Source organism: Peromyscus maniculatus, chromosome 21, assembly GCF_049852395.1.
Source record: "Peromyscus maniculatus bairdii isolate BWxNUB_F1_BW_parent chromosome 21, HU_Pman_BW_mat_3.1, whole genome shotgun sequence".
In the NCBI taxonomy this organism is placed as follows: Eukaryota; Metazoa; Chordata; class Mammalia; order Rodentia; family Cricetidae; genus Peromyscus; species Peromyscus maniculatus.
Genome location: NC_134872.1, coordinates 2,818,368 through 2,836,835, shown reverse-complemented (window position 1 = coordinate 2,836,835; position 18,468 = coordinate 2,818,368). Strand labels below are relative to the sequence as shown.

Here is an 18,468-nt window from a genome sequence, read left to right as displayed (position 1 = left end):
GACTGAGAGGCTGAGGCAGGAGGACTGCAGCGAGTCCAGGGCCAGCCACGTTACACACGGGACCCTGTCTGAAAACATTTTAAAGAAAGTGGAGAATGCCAGCGTGGCTTTTCCTTCGCGTAGCACCTTTCTTTCTGTGACCGCGGTACTAAGGTCAGGGTTAACTTAGAGGTCTTTTTGGTTCTTCTGGCTGCGCCCGCCGCCCCTCACCGGTCACCTCCTGTAGATGGAGAGACCTCGGGTAGCATCACACCTCACAGTGCATTTAAAGCCAAGTGTTGGGTGAGACCCTCAGGCAGAGGGCTCCCGCTTAGCTTTTTCGTCAACGTTCAGTGCCTCATCTGTTCCTGCTTCGATCATAAATACATGAGTCGTCAGTGATCTTCTTCCTCGCCCCCTGCCCCTCTTCCTCCTCCTGTGTAAGGAGTAAAGACCCTAGTTAGATCCCTGAAACCACAGTAAGGCTGCTGGGTATGGCGGCCCGTGCTTGGGAGGTGCAGGCAGGAGGATCAGGAGTTTGAGGCCAGCCTGGGCTACATTAGAGCCTGTCTCTCTCAAAAAAGGAAAAAAAAAATGAGGGTGTATTAGAACCTTAGTTCTGAGGTAACAGGTAACAATCCACGGCAGGGAGAGACTATATACTTGAATCTTTTTTGTTTTTTTTCCTTTTATTTTTATTTATTTATTTATTTTGGTAGAGTCTCATGCAGCCCAGGCTGTCCCTGGACTTACTGTGTAGTAGTCAAGGCTGGCCTTAAGTCCTCGATCCTCCAGCCTTTACTCCCAGGTACTGGAATTCCAGGCACGCACATGCACCACAGGCTACCTTAGCTTTCTGAGTGTGAACGGGAGGAGGCAGTTTCTGGATGGGACCCTGCTTTGAACAAGGCTCCTTGGCATCTCCTGTGTGTGCGTGCGAAAGTCTGTATCTCCCTGGAATCAAGGGCATTTCATTGTGCTGTAGTTTGCTGATCTCAGCCAGTGTTCTGAAGATGCATAGATCCCCTGTTTGTGTCCTTGGCAGGCTGCAGCTTGTTCCATAGTCAGAGCTAATGAATTCAGTTCTCATGAATCACCACCCCGATCTAGTCAAACTGGTTAAACTTCAGGGGTTTTTCCATTACTCTGTGCATCTCTGGCTGGGGATTCCTCCAGGAGCCCATGTTAGCTGCCTAGTCACTTCCAGAGGCCTGCTTGCCACCATCTGTGGCCACTGATAGTCCTGGGTTTATTCCTTCTGCCCTGTGAATCAGCAATACTTAGAATACATCTTTAAAAGAAACTTTGAGACAGGGTCTCATTCTGTAGCAAAGGGTAGTCTGGCACTCCCTGCCAGGAAGGCTGGCCTCAAACTCACAGAGATCCACCTGCCTTTGCCTCCCAAGTGCAGGGATTAAAGGTGTGTGCCACCACTGCCAGAATGATCCTCTTTGCTCACTCACACAAGTGCTAGAATTAACCAGAACGACCACCATCCCCGGCCCACGTCCATTTCTCCATAAGAAGATCTTTGAAATTTCCTGTCCTTTTAGTTTAGGTGCTTCAGAGAGGGAAGCACAGTGATGGGTTTAATTCCTGGGTGGGTGGAGGGTCGGAAAGAACCCCACGCTGCTGGTAGCATTCATGCTTAGAATCCAAGACACCCTGGATTTAATTTCCAGTCTGCCCCCCCCCCCACACACACACACCAAGAGGACTTGATTCATTCTGGAATTAGGTTTTATTGAGTTCCATATTTGGAAGTAACAGAGTTCAGGGTTCCGAACTGGAAGGCTGTGAAGGACTTTTAAGGGGTGGAGAGCACCAGGGGCAGGAAAGGATGCCAAGAACACTTGAGGGGAGAGAGCCTTCCTCAGCCCGAGGCTGCGGCGTCTTTTCCCCTCTCCTCTCGATTGGGGGGGGGGGAGGGAAACAGTTAATCAACAGCCCAGTTTCCCCTCAGTCCCCTTGTTCTTAAAAGATGACACAATTCTAAGCACACCCAGAGGAGACGAAGGGAACAGGTCATGTGAACCCAGAGGCGGACTCTGGGGTTTGTTTCTGTTGTTCTGTTTTTGAGATAGTCCAAGCTGACTGGAACTCAGGTCCGTTCTCCTGCCTCAGCTGCTCAAAGGCTGGCAGAGCAGGCACAAACACCACGCCCTGCTGAGGCAGACATTCTTAAGCAGATTTCTTTCGAAGGCTTTGGTGGCAGTGGAGCTCTGGAGATTTCCAGCCAGTGGAAAAACACTCCGGGTAGGGGAAGACCTGCGTTTGTGTTTGGAATCCACCTCAAGGATAGCTGGTTTTTCCCCCCCTTTTAACAACAAAGTACTCGTATGCTACTAAATCCCCCTAATCTCCATATGATCATCTCAAAAGTAGAATGAACAGTAACATTCAGGCAGGTGTGATGGTGTGCTCCTGTAGTTCCAGAATGGGAGATGCTGAGGCAGGAGGATGCTGTGAGAGCAGGTCCAGCCTGGGCCATCTGAAGAAACCCTGCCTCTAAAAGCAAACACTCAGGGCTGGTGCTGAGGCTGGGGCTGGGCTGTGTGCTTGCCTAGTGAGCACACAGCCCAGCGTTAAACCTGCTCCCACAGAAACCAGGGCTGGACTCACACCCTGTGATCCCATCAGTGGGGAGGGAGAGGCAGGAGGAGCACAAGTCTGAGGTTCTCCTTGGCTGCATAGAGAGCTTGAAGACACTACCCCTCCCTCTCATGAAACAAACACCCCAAAACTCAGACAAAACAAAACAAAATCTACTTCATAGCGTGGCGGTATCAAGAATTAGTTGACCAACGCTTCAACAGCTGTCACACTGTGTGCTCTGTTCCCTTCTGTGATGGGTGGTCCCTCACACTCAGGTCCAGCTACTCACTCATTCTTGGTGAGGCCCTTACAAAGCTGGGGACCTACCAGCACTATGGAACGACTTTAAATTACTTAAATCCAACATAAAAACTGGGGTAAAGCCAGGTGTGGTGGCTTCTATCTGTGGTCCCAGCACTTGAGAGAAAGGGATGGAAGGATTGTCATGTTGTCCCAAGTTTGAAGCAACCTGGTCTATATAGCAAGTTCCAGGCCAGCCAGGGCTCCATAGTGAGACCCTCTCCAAACCAACCCACTAGATGGTATCTCCCATCTGTGGCGATCGTCTAGCACAGAAAACACTTTGGCTTTAATTTTCTAGCACCACAAAAGGCACAGGTCAATTATGATGCAAAGCCGGAGAGTTTTTTTAAGGTTTACTTTAACTCTGTGTGTGGGTACAGAGGGGCAGTGTCTGCAGAGTACAGAAAAGCGCATTGAATCCTCTGGAACTGGAGTTACAGATGCCGTAAGTTTCCAAACTTGGGTCCTGGGAACCAAACGCAAGTCCTCTGGAAGAGAAGTCCCGGCTCTTACCACAGAGCCACCCTCTTCCAGCCCCTAGTTGGAGTTTATTCAAAGACTTTTCTTTCTTTTTTCTTTCTTTTTCTTTTTCTTTTTTTCTTTTTTTTTTCTTTCTTTTTTTTTTTTTTTTTTTTTGACATAGGTTTTGAGGGAAAGAGTTAAACAGAGAGGCGCTTGGGGGTAAAGTGAGACTCACCTGAGGGCGTGGTGTGGGCTTTTCAAAGAAGAGTGGCAGACTCAAGCTGCTATGGCCCGACCTGCACAACCACGATAAGACACACGGTGCCCACATTGCACAGGAGACCGTTTATAATGCCGGGTACCCAAGGCACCTGCCCGTCAGGGACCCACATAGCTGCCCACTTTTTTCCCCCAAAACCCCGTGAAAGACTAGGGCGAGGCAGAAGGCAGTAGCTGGAAGGCCAGAGCACGTGTCTTCCAACACCCGCCTTTCTGCATCAAGCCTTTTTCCTGAGACCGCCTCTCCGCTCTCTGAAGGTCCTGCACTCACAGCAGAGCAGCGGGTTAAGCGATGACCCAGGAGCTTCCCTCCCACCCCTCCCCCTCATGGCCCTGCACTTAAGCTCCAGGCTTGCAGCTTCTGCTTGTCTGCCAGAGCTGGGAAAGGAACGAAAGCCCTGTATCCGTGGCAAGCTGGTAAACAGCTCACAGAATCTGCTGGATGTTAAATGTAGAGCCTGCAGTCTGGGAGGAGGGGACTGGACCTGCCTGGACTGAGTCTACCAGGTTGATCGCAGTCCTCTGGGGAGGCTTTGCCCTGGAGGAGGTGGGAATGGGGGGTGAGCTGGGGGTAAGGGGAGGTAGTGGGAGGGGGGAGAATAGGGGAACCCGTGGCTGACATGTAGAACTGAATGGTATTGTAAAATAAAATAAAAGGGGAAAAAAATGTAGAGCCTGACTACACTTGCTGTCCCAGAGCAGAGCTGAGGGGAGGGGGAGACGCAGGCAGGGGAACAGTTTGCTTTGTTAAGAAGTGTTCTGGAGGGGCTGGAGAGATGGCTCAGAGGTTAAGAGCACTGACTGCTCTTCCAGAGGTCCTGAGTTCAATTCCCAGCAACCACATGGTGGCTCACAACCATCTGTAGTGAGATCTGGCGCCCCCTTCTGGCCTGCAGACATGCAGGCAGAACACTGTATACATAATAAATAAATAAATCTTTAAAAAAAAAAAAAGAAGTGTTCTGGAGGACGATGACAGGGCAGTTCCTCCCAGCACAGTCCGCACTAAAAGCAAAGATGCGGAAGCCCGACAACCTGGGATGGACAGGAAAGCAGGGGGTCTCCGCCCCTCTTCCCTTGCTGCTTTTTAAAAGTTATTTAAAGTTTTTATTTTGTGTGTATGAGTGCTTCGTCCACGTGTGTGTCTGTGCACCCCTTGTGTGCCCGGTGCCTGCCCAGGCCAGATGGTTGTGAGCCACCATTTGGGTGCTGGGAACTGGACCTGGGTCCTCTGGAAGAGCTGCCGGTTCTGGGTCGTCGCTCCAGCTCCTTCCCTTGATGTTTAAAGTTGCACCTGGTTTTGCTTGTTTTTTGGACTCATTCTGCAGGCCATGTGAGCCTTAATCCCGGCAATCCTCCTGCCTTAGCCCAGCAAGTACTGGGATTGCAAGTTTGGGTCACCTTTGTGATGCTCCAGAAGCCTCCTTGTCCTCCCCCTCCTCCTCCTCCCCCTCCTCTCTCCATCATCATGGACGTGTGTGTGTGTGTGTGTGTGTGTGTGTGTGTGTGTGTGTGTGTGTGTGTGTGTGTGTCTATGTAGACCAGACTAGTCTTGAACACGGACCCTCTTGCCTCCACGTCCCCAGTGCTAGTACAAGCATGCACCACACCCAGCTCTAACCCATCAGATGGAAATGATGGAAAGTTCTGTGACTTTTACGATACTGAGCCAAACAAATTGGGTGGCAGCTGTGAGAAAACAGTCCTCAGAAAAGAAAGTAGGGGAGCTTCTGGGTGTCTGCCCCCCACATGGGGCGGAGCTTCTGGGTGTCTGCCCCCCATCTGGGGCGGAGCTTCTGGGTGTCTGCCCCCCCACCTGGGGCGGAGCTTCTGGGTGTCTGCACCCCCACCTGGGGCAGAGCTTCTGGGTGTCTGCACCCCCACCTGGGGCGGAGCTTCTGGGTGTCTGCACCCCCACCTGGGGCGGAGCTTCTGGGTGTCTGCACCCCACATGGGGCGGAGCTTCTGGGTGTCTGCCCTCCCACCTGGGGCGGAGCTTCTGGGTGTCTGCCCCCGCTGGGGCGGAGCTTCTGGGTGTGTGCCCCCTCCACCTGGGGCGGAGCTTCTGGGTGGCTGGCCCTCCCCTTGCCCCACTTCCCGCTGCACCCATCTCGCTGACTGTCCATCAGACTGTAGAGATGGTAACTGCCCTAGTTAGGTATTGCTACAATGAAACGCCAAGACCAAAAGCAAGGGGGGAGGAAAGGGTTTATTTGGCTTACACTTCCACACCGATGTCACTGAAGGAACTCAAACTGGGCAGGAACCGGGAGGCAGGAGCTGATGCAGAGGCCACGGAGGGTGCGGCTTACCGACTTGCTCATTTGCTCAGCATGGTTTTGTTTTGTTTTTTGAGACAGGGTTTGTCTGTGTAGTTTTGGTGCCTGTCCCGGAAATTGTTCTGTAGACCAGGCTGGCCTCGAACTCATAGAGACCCGCCTGGCTCTGCCTCTTGAGTGCTGGGATTAAAGGCGTGCGCAACCGCAGCCACCTGGCTCAGCCTATTTCTTGTAGAACTCAGGACCACCAGCCCAGGGATGGCTCCACTCACAGTGCTCTGCCCCCCCCCCCCACACCAATCACTAACGAAGAAAATGGATTGGGGGAGGGGGCGGGGAGGCGGGGGATGGAGTGGGAGGAGAGGATGAGGCTGCAGGTGGGATGTAAAATAAATAAATAAATAAATAAACAGAAAAAATAATGAAGAGTATGTCCTATAGCCAGATCCTCTCTCAGTCGAGGGTCCCTCCTTTCAGATGACTCTAGCCTGTGCCAAGCTGGCGTCATCAGCCAGCACAGTCTGGCTAATGGAGCATCACGGAGAGGCCCCAGCACAGCGTCTACTCTGTCACAGCCCTCCAGTGTTGAGGTCCTTCTGATGTGGAGGCACTATACTGTCAGGTGACCCCCCCACATATATTCACTGGAATACTTTAAACGTGGGTGACAAAAACTGCCAATGCGGCCCAGCAGGATCCGTACGTGAAAGTGTGAGCGTGCAAGCCTGACTACCTGAGTGTGACTCCAGAGGCCACAGTGGAAGAAGAAAACCGCCTCCCCAGAGTTATCCACTGACCTGCACACGCACATACCCAAACTTACACACACACATGAAATTAAAAAAAATCCCAAGTGTGATTTCTATTCCAGCATCCTTTCAGAAATAACTGTGAACGAACGTATCAGCCCAACAGGTTCATTCCGGATCCCAACTGCAGGCCCCCATCTCCCCCCTGCCTGCCACTTCCACCCCACCCCCACCCTGTGCTGAGGACTGACCCCAGAGCTGGTTGGTACCCATAGGGCTTTTACTGCTGAGCAACATCTCCTGCCCCTAAGACCCCCACGTTTAAAGACTCTGGAGGGGCAGTGAGGGGGCCCAGCCTGGAATATGAGAGAAGCCATCTCAAAAAACCAATAACCCAACCACAAAAAAACAGGAACCTAGGCTTAAGACGAACCTCAGTAAAACAGCTGCTTAGCATCTGCAAATTCTGGGTTTGATTCCCAGAGCAACAAATAAAGCAAAATAAAATTTCAGGGCTAGGGTATATAGCTCAATGGAGAACTGGCCTCAAACCCCAGCACCACACACAAAGCAAAAATAGACACAAGACAAAACAAAAACAAAAGCCAACCAAATAAAAAAGTTATAAGGTAGGTATGGTATAGATATCCATATCTATAATCCAGCACTTGGGAGGCTGAGGTATTGAAACTCCTCAAATTCAAGCCCAGACTGGACTACATGTTGACTTCCAAGTCAGCCCCTGCCTAAAAGGCTTTGTTTCAAGCCGGTTTAAAAAGGAAAAATATTGCACATAATCTCAACTGGGTAGTAAGGCCTAACTCAGCTTAACTCAAAACATCCGAAGTAGATGAGGGCCAAAGAGAAGCTTCAGTGGGTAAAGGTGCTTGCTGCCAAACCTGCATATTTGTTCCATGCCCACGACCTACCCAAGGGTGAAAAGAGAGAACATATTCCACAGAGGTCTCTGACCCCGGCATGAGCACCTTTGCATGTGCATGCCCCACACCGCGGTCCTCTGTGTTTGGGGGTCTGCATGCCCCACACCGCGGTCCTCTGTGTGTGTGTGGGGTCTGCATGCCCCACACTGCGGTCCTCTGTGTGTGTGTGGGATCTGCTGCCCCACACCACGGTCCTCTGTGTGTGTGTGTGGGGTCTGCTGCCCCACACCGCGGTCCTCTGTGTGTGTTTGGTATCTGCATGCCCCACACCACGGTCCTCTGTGTGTGTTTGATATCTGCATGCCCCACACCGTGGTCCTGTGTGTGGGGTCTGCATGCCCCACACCGTGGTCCTCTGTGTGTGTGTGGGGGTCTGCATGCCCTACACCGCAGTCCTCTGTGCGTGTGTGGGGTCTGCATGCCCCACACCACTGTCCTCTGTGTGTTTGGGGTCTGCTGCCCCACACCGTGGTCCTCTGTGTGTGTGTGGGGTCTGCTGCCTCACACCGCGGTCCTCTGTGTGGGGGGGGTCTGCATGCCTCACACCGCGCTCCTCTGTGTGTGTGTGTGGTCTGCATGCCCCACACCGCGGTCCTCTGTGGGTGTTTGGTATCTGCATGCCCCCCCCCCAATACATAAATGCAGTAAAAACTTACTAAGTAAAAGATGAGGATGGGGATTGCATCCTCAACCTGCTGTCAGTTCTCACTTTTAAAGCATACCACCCACGACTTTCACTATTTTGCTTCATCCCTCGCCCTCACCTCTTCTTGCTACAGGGGTGTGTAGACTAAGTGAACCTCATCCCCTCTTCTGAAGTCATTCTTACATCGGCTGCATCGTCACCACCCCGTTAGGTGCCCGACTTCTGAAACCCCAGGCCCAAGCCTCTCCCACCTCCGTGAGAATTTATCTCGGGACCTCAGCCCCAGAGGGTTGTTGGTTTGTGCTGACTCATTTCATTTTCCTCACAAACGGATCACACTGCAATGTTCCCTCCGTCCTCCAGGCCCCTGTCGGGATAAAATGTCACTCTTCTGTGGCCAAAACTGTGAGAGACAGACGCAGCAGCTCCTGAACTCCAAATACAACAGTCACACAGACGTGGCAAGTTATACTGAGTTTATTTTCAAATAACAGTAGAAATTGACCTGAGTTCAGTATGAATATGTAAAAAACAAGGTGAACAAAGGATGGCAGTATAAATCAGCTCCAAGTTTACCACTGAAATAGAGCCCAACAGTTCAACAACAAAACTCTAACACAGAAGTATAAACTCAAGGAGAAGCAGTCCAGAGTCTCCCCGCTTCATAGACAAACGTGGCCCATGGAAGGCACCAACTTTAGGGTTCCTCAATAGTGCGGCCAAGGGCAGAGTCCGAAGACTAAAGAACCCTAAAAATATACTTAATATATTCCTTCCTTTTTGGTATTTTAGGGAAGGTCCCTCTACATAGCCATCTTGAAACTCACTATATAGACCAGGCTGGCCTTGAACCAGAGATTAAGGTATTTACCTATGGCTGGCAACATATTTCTTTCTAAAACTGCACACACAAAAAACTTCTTTGGCTTTCTCTTATTGCAAGCCAAAATCAGATAAACACACTATTACGTTATAAAGACACTTGCCAACTTGGTAGACTGGCAAAACAAATCATACAGTGTGGCAGTGTTGTATTGAAGGAGGGAAATAAAACCACCCTCAGGGTAACTAATGTACTAACTTATAGGACATAACTTATATAAGGAACATGAGTTATTCCACAGAGTATATAAAGTTTCCCTAGGACTAGGATGTAAGTGCAGAATGAACTCAGGAGCGTGCGGCCAACCCTGACAATACCCAGGGCAGGGCAGTCCTCAAGGGCCACCAGTGCGTGTCCTAGATGACCCCGGGAGGGCAAGGAAGGGCCTCTAATCCACCTCCTCGATGGTGGGCCCTGACCCAGAGCCGCCCTTGGGCGCCTGGGCCCCGAAGCCCCCAGCCCCGGGGCCCCCCGCCCCCTGCTGGTACAGCCCGCTGATGATGGGGCTGCACACCTTCTCCAGCTCCTCACGCTTGTGCACGAACTCCTCCTTCTCGGCCAGCGTGTTGGCGTCCAGCCAGGAGATGACCTCCTGGCACTTGTCCAGCACCTTCTTCTTGTCGGCCTCGCTGATCTTGCCCTTGAGGCCCTCGTCCTCCACGGCGCTCTTCATGTTGAAGGCGTAGGACTCGAGCGCGTTCTTGGCCGCCACCCTCTCCCGCTGCACCTCGTCCTCCGCCTTGTACCTCTCGGCCTCCTGCACCATGCGCTCGATCTCCTCCTTGCTCAGCCGGCCCTTGTCGTTGGTGATGGTGATCTTGTTGGCCTTGCCGGTGCTCTTGTCGGTGGCCGTGACGTTCAGGATGCCGTTGGCGTCGATGTCGAAGGTCACCTCGATCTGGGGCACGCCCCGGGGCGCCGGCGGGATGCCGCTGAGCTCGAAGCGCCCCAGCAGGTTGTTGTCGCGCGTCATGGCCCTCTCGCCCTCGTACACCTGGATCAGCACCCCGGGCTGGTTGTCCGAGTAGGTGGTGAAGGTCTGCGTCTGCTTGGTGGGGATGGTGGAGTTGCGCTTGATGAGCGCCGTCATCACGCCGCCCGCCGTCTCCAGGCCCAGCGACAGCGGCGCCACGTCCAGCAGCAGCAGGTCCTGCACGTTCTCAGACTTGTCCCCCATCAGGATGGCCGCCTGCACCGCCGCCCCGTAGGCCACCGCCTCGTCCGGGTTGATGCTCTTGTTGAGGTCGCGCCCGTTGAAGAAGTCCTGCAGCAGCTTCTGCACCTTGGGGATGCGCGTGGAGCCGCCCACCAGCACCAGGTCGTGGATCTGCGCCTTGTCCATCTTGGCGTCGCGCAGCGCCTTCTCCACGGGCTCCAGCGTGCCGCGGAACAGGTCGGAGCACAGCTCCTCGAAGCGCGCCCGCGTGATGGACGTGTAGAAGTCGATGCCCTCGAACAGGGAGTCGATCTCCAGACTGGCCTGCGTGCTGGACGACAGGGTCCTCTTGGCGCGCTCGCAGGCCGTGCGCAGGCGCCGCACGGCGCGCTTGTTCTGGCTGATGTCCTTCTTGTGCTTCCTCTTGAACTCCTCCACGAAGTGGCTCACCAGCCGGTTGTCGAAGTCCTCCCCGCCCAGGTGCGTGTCGCCCGCCGTGGCCTTCACCTCGAAGATGCCGTCGTCGATCGTCAGGATGGACACGTCGAACGTGCCGCCGCCCAGGTCGAAGATGAGCACGTTGCGCTCCCCCTTGCCGGACCGGTCCAGGCCGTAGGCGATGGCGGCCGCCGTGGGCTCGTTGATGATGCGCAGCACGTTCAGGCCCGCGATCACGCCCGCGTCCTTGGTGGCCTGCCGCTGCGAGTCGTTGAAGTAGGCGGGCACCGTGATCACCGCGTTGGTCACCGGGTGGCCCAGGTACGCCTCGGCGATCTCCTTCATCTTCGTCAGCACCATGGACGAGATCTCCTCCGGGTAGAAGGCCCGCGTCTCGCCCTTGTAGCTCACCTGCACCTTGGGCTTGTCGCCGTCGCTCACCACCTGGAAGGGCCAGTGCTTCATGTCCGACTGCACCACCGCGTCGCCGAACTTGCGGCCGATCAGCCGCTTCGCGTCGAACACGGTGTTCTGCGGGTTCAGCGCCACCTGGTTCTTGGCCGCGTCGCCGATGAGCCGCTCGGTGTCGGTGAAGGCCACGTAGCTGGGGGTCGTGCGGTTGCCCTGGTCGTTGGCGATGATCTCCACCTTGCCGTGCTGGAACACGCCCACGCACGAGTAGGTGGTGCCCAGGTCGATGCCGATCGCCGTGCTCTTGGCCATGGCGCCGCTGGCTGTCCGCTGCCGGGGTTCGGCGCTCTGCGTCCGGGAGGGTCCGGGGGAGGCTGCGCTCTGCGTCGGGGAGGCTCCGGGGGAGGCTGGTCCTGGCCGGGGGTCGGGATCGCGCTGCTCCGCTTCTCTGCGCTCCGACGGGAACCGGAGACTCCTGGCTGGGACTGCAATCTGCGTCTGGAGCTCTGCGCGCCGCCCCGCGCCTTTATGGAGCGCCCTCCGGCCCCGCCCGCCCTCCCCCGGGCCAATCAGCGAGCCGGAGGCGGCCGTGGGGACCGGAATCTTCCAGCAGCTTCGCGTCTGGTGGGCCTTCCCCGCCTCCTTTGAGTCACCGGTGTGGAGGGAGCCGCCCCGGTCCAGAACTCTCCAGACACTCCTGGGTCCCGCTGGAGAAGCGGCGTTCCTGGGGGGCGGGGAGGGCGGCGGGACGAGCTGTCCCCACTGTTGCCATGGCGACGCATTACGGCGGCCTCCATGGAATGGACAGTAAAGGTGACCGCCAGCTCGGTGCTCTGGACAGTAGTTGGTCGTGATCTGGGGGGTCCCGCTGACTCGCAGTGCTGACTTTGGGGGTCGAGCTGAGGCTGTAACTCCCCCTCCTCCGCTTGGTGACCCGGGCAGAGGCCCAGGGGCGTGTCTGGTGACGTGACCCCCTCCGGTCGCGTTACAATGGCCGTGCTGGCTCTGACCTCACCGACTAATTTAGGAATCCCAGGCTCTGTCCCAGAACAGCTCAAAGTTGCCGGGAGGGGCGGGGTGGGGGGTGGGGGGACCCCGGCTGCGCGTTTGGATGATCCTGGAGCTCCCCGCTCGTAGGGGCTCAGCGACCTCAAGTTTTCCAAACTGGAGCGAAGGCGGAGAGAAGCCAGGTGAGCCGAGAAGGCCCTGGTGGAATGGGCAGAAGGCTGTGTCCCCGATGGTTCTTATCTGAAAAGGGCCGAGGCACTTCTTAGGTCTGATTAATTTACACACAAGGTCTGGTGGAACCCGCCGCTCTGGTCTCTTGAGTGTTGCGATTACTGGTGCGGCCCTCCCCACACAGACCCCAGCTGTTTTAACTCTGGGGTGAGGATTGGAACCAGGAAGAGTGTCTCTTGAGGGACAGGCATGGCTGGAATGCGCCTGAGCTGGGAATAGGGAGCTTAAGACCTTTTTGAATGTTATTGACACCAGAAGACAGGATATAATCAGGAGGATAGAAACTGGGTGTAGGGATGCATGCCTGTGATCCCAGCACTCAAGATGTTGAGAAAGGACCGCTACAGGGGTGGAATTTTGACTTAAAAGTACACAGAAAATCTCCGTTGTGCCCTACTTCTCAGAAAAATTGATTGAGGCTCAAGCCTCTAATCCCAACTCTTAGGAATGGAGGCAGGGGCATTGTCTGAGCTACATATCGAGACCCCAGCCTTTAAAAAAAAAAAAAAAGTGTGTGTGTGTGTGTGTGTGTGTGTGTGTGTGTGTCCTAGCAGACATCTTCACAGTGAGCTACATAACTCCACCATGCTCAGGAAGGCACATCTGAATGGAATCTAGTTCCTATCTTTTTAAAGAAATGGTTTGTCTGTGTGTTTGTGTATGTGTGGTGTGTGCGAGTGTCTCCAGAGACTAGAAGTTGTCTCATCCCCTGGAGCTGGAGTAACGGGCAGTCCTGAGCTGCCCACTGTGGGTGCTGGGAGCCCAGCTGAGGTTCTTTGGAAGAGCAGGGAGCATTCTTAACTGCCATCTCTTGGGCCCCTAATGTCTCTTTTAAGGAGTTCCAGAACACAGTCTTAGGAGACTGGTGGACAGCTGTGGTCCCACAGTAAACCTTTCACACTGTCACAGGAACACTACAGCTGATTCAGGCCCTGAGAGGAATATAGACCCACTTTCCTTCCCTCCTTCCTTCCCTCCTTGGAGTAGCTGAGAACACTGTTGTCTACCCTCATCATGTAAGCTCTGCCATAAAAGCCAGGTCTGGGCATGTCTGTGAACCCAAGCTAACAGCAGCATCGTTCACAATATGGAGAAGTGGAAGCCACCTGGTGTCCTGCGGAGATGGATGTGTAAGGGTGGGAGAAACACAGAATGGACATTGTTCAGTCTCAGAAGTACCAAAATACGCAAGCTCATGGACGAGAATTAAGGACACTGCTGAGTGAAATAAGGCCAGCCATAAACAGACAAATGCTGTGTAATTCCAATTGTATAGGCTAAGAGTAGACAAACCCACAGACATTCCACTCATGGTGGGAAGCACAGCAGTGGTTAATGCAATCCCACTCCCCGCTACTCTGGCGGCTGAGGAGGGGGCTGAGGCACCACCTAGCAGGGAGCATGAGGAGACCCATTTGGAAGAGTCCCTGTTATAAAGAGTATTTCAAAATGAATGTAGGTGAAGGTTCGTTATTGACTTAAATTTAAGCCTTCATGAAGCCTACTGGGGCAAGGTTCAGCCTAAACAGGGAGCCAGCTTGGTGGTGGAAAGTGGCCTGTGTCTGCCTCCCGGGTCACGTTGCTGTTGACCCGCCTGTCCTGCCCTATGACATCTGGTAGACGAGAAACTGCAGAAGCCAGAGAGACAGACACTCGGGAGCCTTGGGGGCTGCCGAGGGTCTCGGGGTCTGTACTCTGAGACACAACTACAGGGGAGACATAGCCACTCTGGGGTGCAGCTCAGTGACACCGCCCCTTGCCTAGCATCTCCAAGGCCCTGGGTTCCACCCCCCAGCACACAGAGACAAACCCAGAACCAATCCCAAAGATGAGTTCAAAGAATAAAGACAGTGAAAGGTGGGTGGAGCAGGCATTTTGACAATGTTTATTTGATATTTTTCAGAGTGGCAAACTCGTATAATGTATAAACTATTAGCACCAGACACCTTTAAAGCTGAGGCCAAGCACTTTTCTCTCCTGGTTTCCCATTTCTTACAAGAGGGGGAAACAAGGAGTTGTGGGGAGTCTGAGATAGCTCAGACACTAGTAAAGAAAGGAGCCTACTGAAGTGACTCGTGTCTGTCACCCCAGCATTTGGGAAGCTGAGGGAGGAGAATGGCTGCCGTGTTTGAAGCTAGCCTGGGATGCACGGTGAGTCCCAGGCCAACCTCCTGGGCCACGGAGTGAGACACTGCCTTAAAACATTGAATAGCAACCAAAAATGACCTCCGTAGGTGAGGGAGGTAGGTCAGTGGGCGAATGTTTTTTGCATGCAAGCATGTGGACCTGCGTTCAGGCCCCAGAGCCCACCTAACAGACCAGCAAACCGAGTGGTGGCCTGCGCCTGTGATCACAGGGCAAGGGAGATGCCGCACTGGGCTCCCCAGCCAGCACAGCCTAAGGGGCCAGCGTTTGAGGCCAGCCAGAGAGGTCCTGTTTCAACACGGTGACTGGCAAATGAACGACACCCAGGGTTGGCCCTGAATCCACATGTCCATGCATACACACCCCACACCCAAACAAGAGCAAACACAAAAACACAAGCCCTCAGTGTAGGACTTCTTTCTGTGCAGAGGAGGCCAGGGAGCCTGGGGTATCTTATCTTTGTCGTTGTTTTTTGTTTTTTTGTTTTTCGAGACAGGGTTTCTCTGTGTGGGATATCATTATCTTCATGCTTGTGGTTTTAAAAAGACTGAGTGATGGACCTGGAGAGCTGGCTCAGCAGTTAAGGGCACTTACTACTCTTGTAGAAGACCCAGGTTCAATACCTAGCACCCACACGGTGGCTCACAACTGTCTGTAACACCAGTCTCAGGGGATCTGATGCCCTCTCCTGACCTCCTCGGGGACATACACACATGAAGACAAAATGTTCATACAAAAATTTTTAAGTTTAATTTATTATGTGTACAGTGTTCTTCCTGCATGTGTCCCTGCAGGCCAGAAGAGGGCACCAGATCTCATTACAGATGGTTGTGAGCCACCATGTGGGTGCTGGGAATTGAACTCAGGACCTCTGGAAGAGCAGCCAGTGCTCTTAACCTCTGAGCCATCTCTCCAGCCCCCACAAAATAATTTTTAAAAATTAAAAAAAAAAAACTGACTGAGGGCTCAGAGGGCGCAGCCATTAAGAGCACATCTCTCCTTGTAGAAGACCTGAGTTTAGTGCCTAGCACTTACCCACGTTGGGCAGTTCCCAACTGTGTATATAACTGACTCCAAGGGCCTCCCATACCTCTGACCTCCACAGGCACCTGCGTTCATGTGCATATGCCCACACAGACATACATGCATACACACAATTAGAAATAATAAGTCTTGAAAGTTACTAACTGATCAATAAATAGCTTAAGTTTTATTTAAAAGAATCACTCCCCTAAATGTGATTATAAAGTCTCATTTCTCCACAGGCCTCGGAAAACCATGGCTGCTAATAAAGGAATGGCCATAGGCATCGACCTGGGCACCACCTACTCGTGCGTGGGCGTGTTCCAGCACGGCAAGGTGGAGATCATCGCCAACGACCAGGGCAACCGCACGACCCCCAGCTACGTGGCCTTCACCGACACCGAGCGGCTCATCGGGGACGCCGCCAAGAACCAGGTGGCCATGAACCCCCAGAACACTGTTTTTGATGCCAAACGTCTAATTGGCAGGAAGTTTAACGATCCGGTGGTGCAGTCGGACATGAAGCTTTGGCCATTTCAAGTCATTAACGAAGGGGGCAAGCCCAAGGTGCTGGTGTCCTACAAAGGCGAGAAGAAAGCCTTCTACCCCGAGGAGATCTCCTCCATGGTGCTGACCAAGATGAAGGAGACTGCAGAGGCTTTTTTGGGCCACAGTGTCACCAATGCTGTGATCACGGTGCCGGCCTATTTCAACGACTCTCAACGCCAGGCCACCAAAGATGCAGGTGTCATCGCAGGACTCAATGTGCTGAGAATCATCAATGAGCCGACGGCAGCTGCCATTGCCTATGGCTTGGATAAAGGAAGTCATGGAGAGAGGCACGTGCTCATCTTCGACCTGGGCGGCGGCACGTTCGACGTGTCCATCCTGACGATCGACGACGGCATCTTCGAGGTGAAGGCCACGGCGGGCGACACGCACCTGGGCGGGGAGGACTTCGACAACCGGCTGGTGAGCCACTTCGTGGAGGAGTTCAAGAGGAAGCACAAGAAGGACATCAGCCAGAACAAGCGCGCCGTGCGGCGCCTGCGCACGGCCTGCGAGCGCGCCAAGAGGACCCTGTCATCCAGCACCCAGGCCAATCTGGAGATCGACTCCCTGTTCGAGGGCATTGACTTCTACACGTCCATCACCAGAGCACGGTTTGAAGAGTTGTGTGCAGACCTATTTAGAGGCACCCTGGAGCCCGTGGAGAAGTCTCTCCGGGATGCCAAGATGGACAAGGCTAAAATCCATGACATTGTCCTGGTGGGCGGCTCCACACGCATCCCCAAGGTGCAGAAGCTGCTGCAGGACTATTTTAATGGACGGGATCTCAACAAGAGCATCAATCCCGATGAGGCGGTGGCCTACGGGGCGGCGGTCCAGGCAGCTATTTTAATGGGTGACAAGTCTGAAAAAGTACAAGATTTGCTTTTGTTGGACGTAGCTCCCCTGTCTCTAGGATTGGAGACGGCGGGCGGCGTGATGACTGTTCTGATCAAGCGCAACTCCACCATCCCCACCAAGCAGACGCAGATCTTCACCACCTACTCGGACAACCAGCCTGGGGTGCTGATCCAGGTGTATGAGGGTGAGAGGGCCATGACGCGCGACAACAACCTGCTGGGGCGATTTGACCTGACTGGAATACCCCCTGCACCCAGGGGTGTGCCCCAGATCGAGGTGACCTTCGACATCGATGCTAATGGAATTCTCAACGTCACAGCCATGGACAAGAGCACGGGCAAGGCCAACAAGATCACCATCACCAACGACAAGGGCCGGCTGAGCAAGGAGGAGATCGAGCGCATGGTGCAGGAGGCTGAGAGGTACAAGGCCGAGGACGAGGGCCAGAGGGAGAAAATCGCTGCCAAAAACGCCTTAGAATCCTACGCTTTTAACATGAAGAGCGCCGTGAGCGATGAAGGTCTGAAGGACAAGATCAGCGAGTCTGATAAAAAGAAAATACTGGATAAATGTAACGAGGTCCTCTCCTGGCTGGAGGCCAACCAACTGGCTGAGAAAGACGAGTTTGACCACAAGAGAAAGGAGCTGGAGAACATGTGCAACCCCGTCATCACGAAGCTCTACCAGGGAGGGTGCACCGGCCCCACCTGCGCGCCGGGGTACACCCCCAACAGGGCTGCCACAGGCCCCACCATCGAGGAGGTGGACTAGCCTTTTCTGGAACCACAGGGTGCTAGGGAGCCTCTAGGTGAATCTGATTCACCTTCAAACATCACTCTGACTCTGGAACTGACTGCACTTGAGCCTCCGTCGCCATCCTTTGGGACTCTGATGGGGAAGTCTGTACTCCATCTTCTCATGCCCCCACCCTCTGTCTATGACCCTGAAATGACCTTTAGGAAAACCAGGCCCCTCTTGGAACCATTTGAAGAATTTGGATGTCTGTTATTTATGAGCCACACCCCACCTTTCTCCTTCCTGTGTGGATGGTTATTTGTCTCTCAGTAAAGTTGTTCCCAAAGGAAATAACTCCCGATGTCTTCTGATGTGTTTATTTAGTCATGGCCTTACTGTGTATGTCTCGCTTACTTGACCCCACGTAGGCCACTTTGTCCCCTCACTTGCAGCAATGCTCCTGTCTCTGCCACCTGCATTCTGAGATTACAGGCATGCACCGCCATGCCCAGCTTTATTTTTTGGAGGCAGGGTTTCTAGGTTAGCCTCAAACACTCTATATCAAACCCTGATCCTCTGGAAGAGCAATAAGTGTTCTTAACCTGCTCCCCCCTCAACCAGCTTACTTCCTGGCATCTTTAAGCTGTTAAATGTTCCCTGTAAAGTAAGAGGGGAGCTCACAGCCAGGCGGTGGTGGCGTCCGCCTTTAATCCCAGCACTCGGGAGGCAGAGCCAGGCGGACCTCTGTGAGTTCAAGGCCAGCCTGGGCTACAGATCAAGTTCAAGGATAGGCTG

The 18,468-nt window shown here is 53.8% G+C and overlaps 2 protein-coding genes across 2 annotated transcripts; one reads left to right on the top strand and one right to left on the bottom strand.

Annotated features, from left to right (window-relative positions):
• Positions 1-8,692: 8,692 nt before the first annotated feature.
• LOC102913681 (heat shock 70 kDa protein 1A) lies at positions 8,693-11,780 on the bottom strand. Its single transcript, XM_076558235.1, has one exon. It carries the CDS (start codon positions 11,431-11,433, stop codon positions 9,505-9,507), a length of 1,929 nt encoding a protein of 642 aa, XP_076414350.1. The 5' UTR covers positions 11,434-11,780; the 3' UTR covers positions 8,693-9,504.
• Positions 11,781-12,080: 300 nt separating this feature from the next.
• LOC102914002 (heat shock 70 kDa protein 1-like) lies at positions 12,081-18,027 on the top strand. The gene is made up of 2 exons (XM_006995582.4): positions 12,081-12,311; positions 15,771-18,027. Exon 2 carries the CDS (start codon positions 15,784-15,786, stop codon positions 17,707-17,709), a length of 1,926 nt encoding a protein of 641 aa, XP_006995644.1. The 5' UTR covers positions 12,081-12,311; positions 15,771-15,783; the 3' UTR covers positions 17,710-18,027.
• The last annotated feature ends 441 nt before the right edge of the window (positions 18,028-18,468 follow it).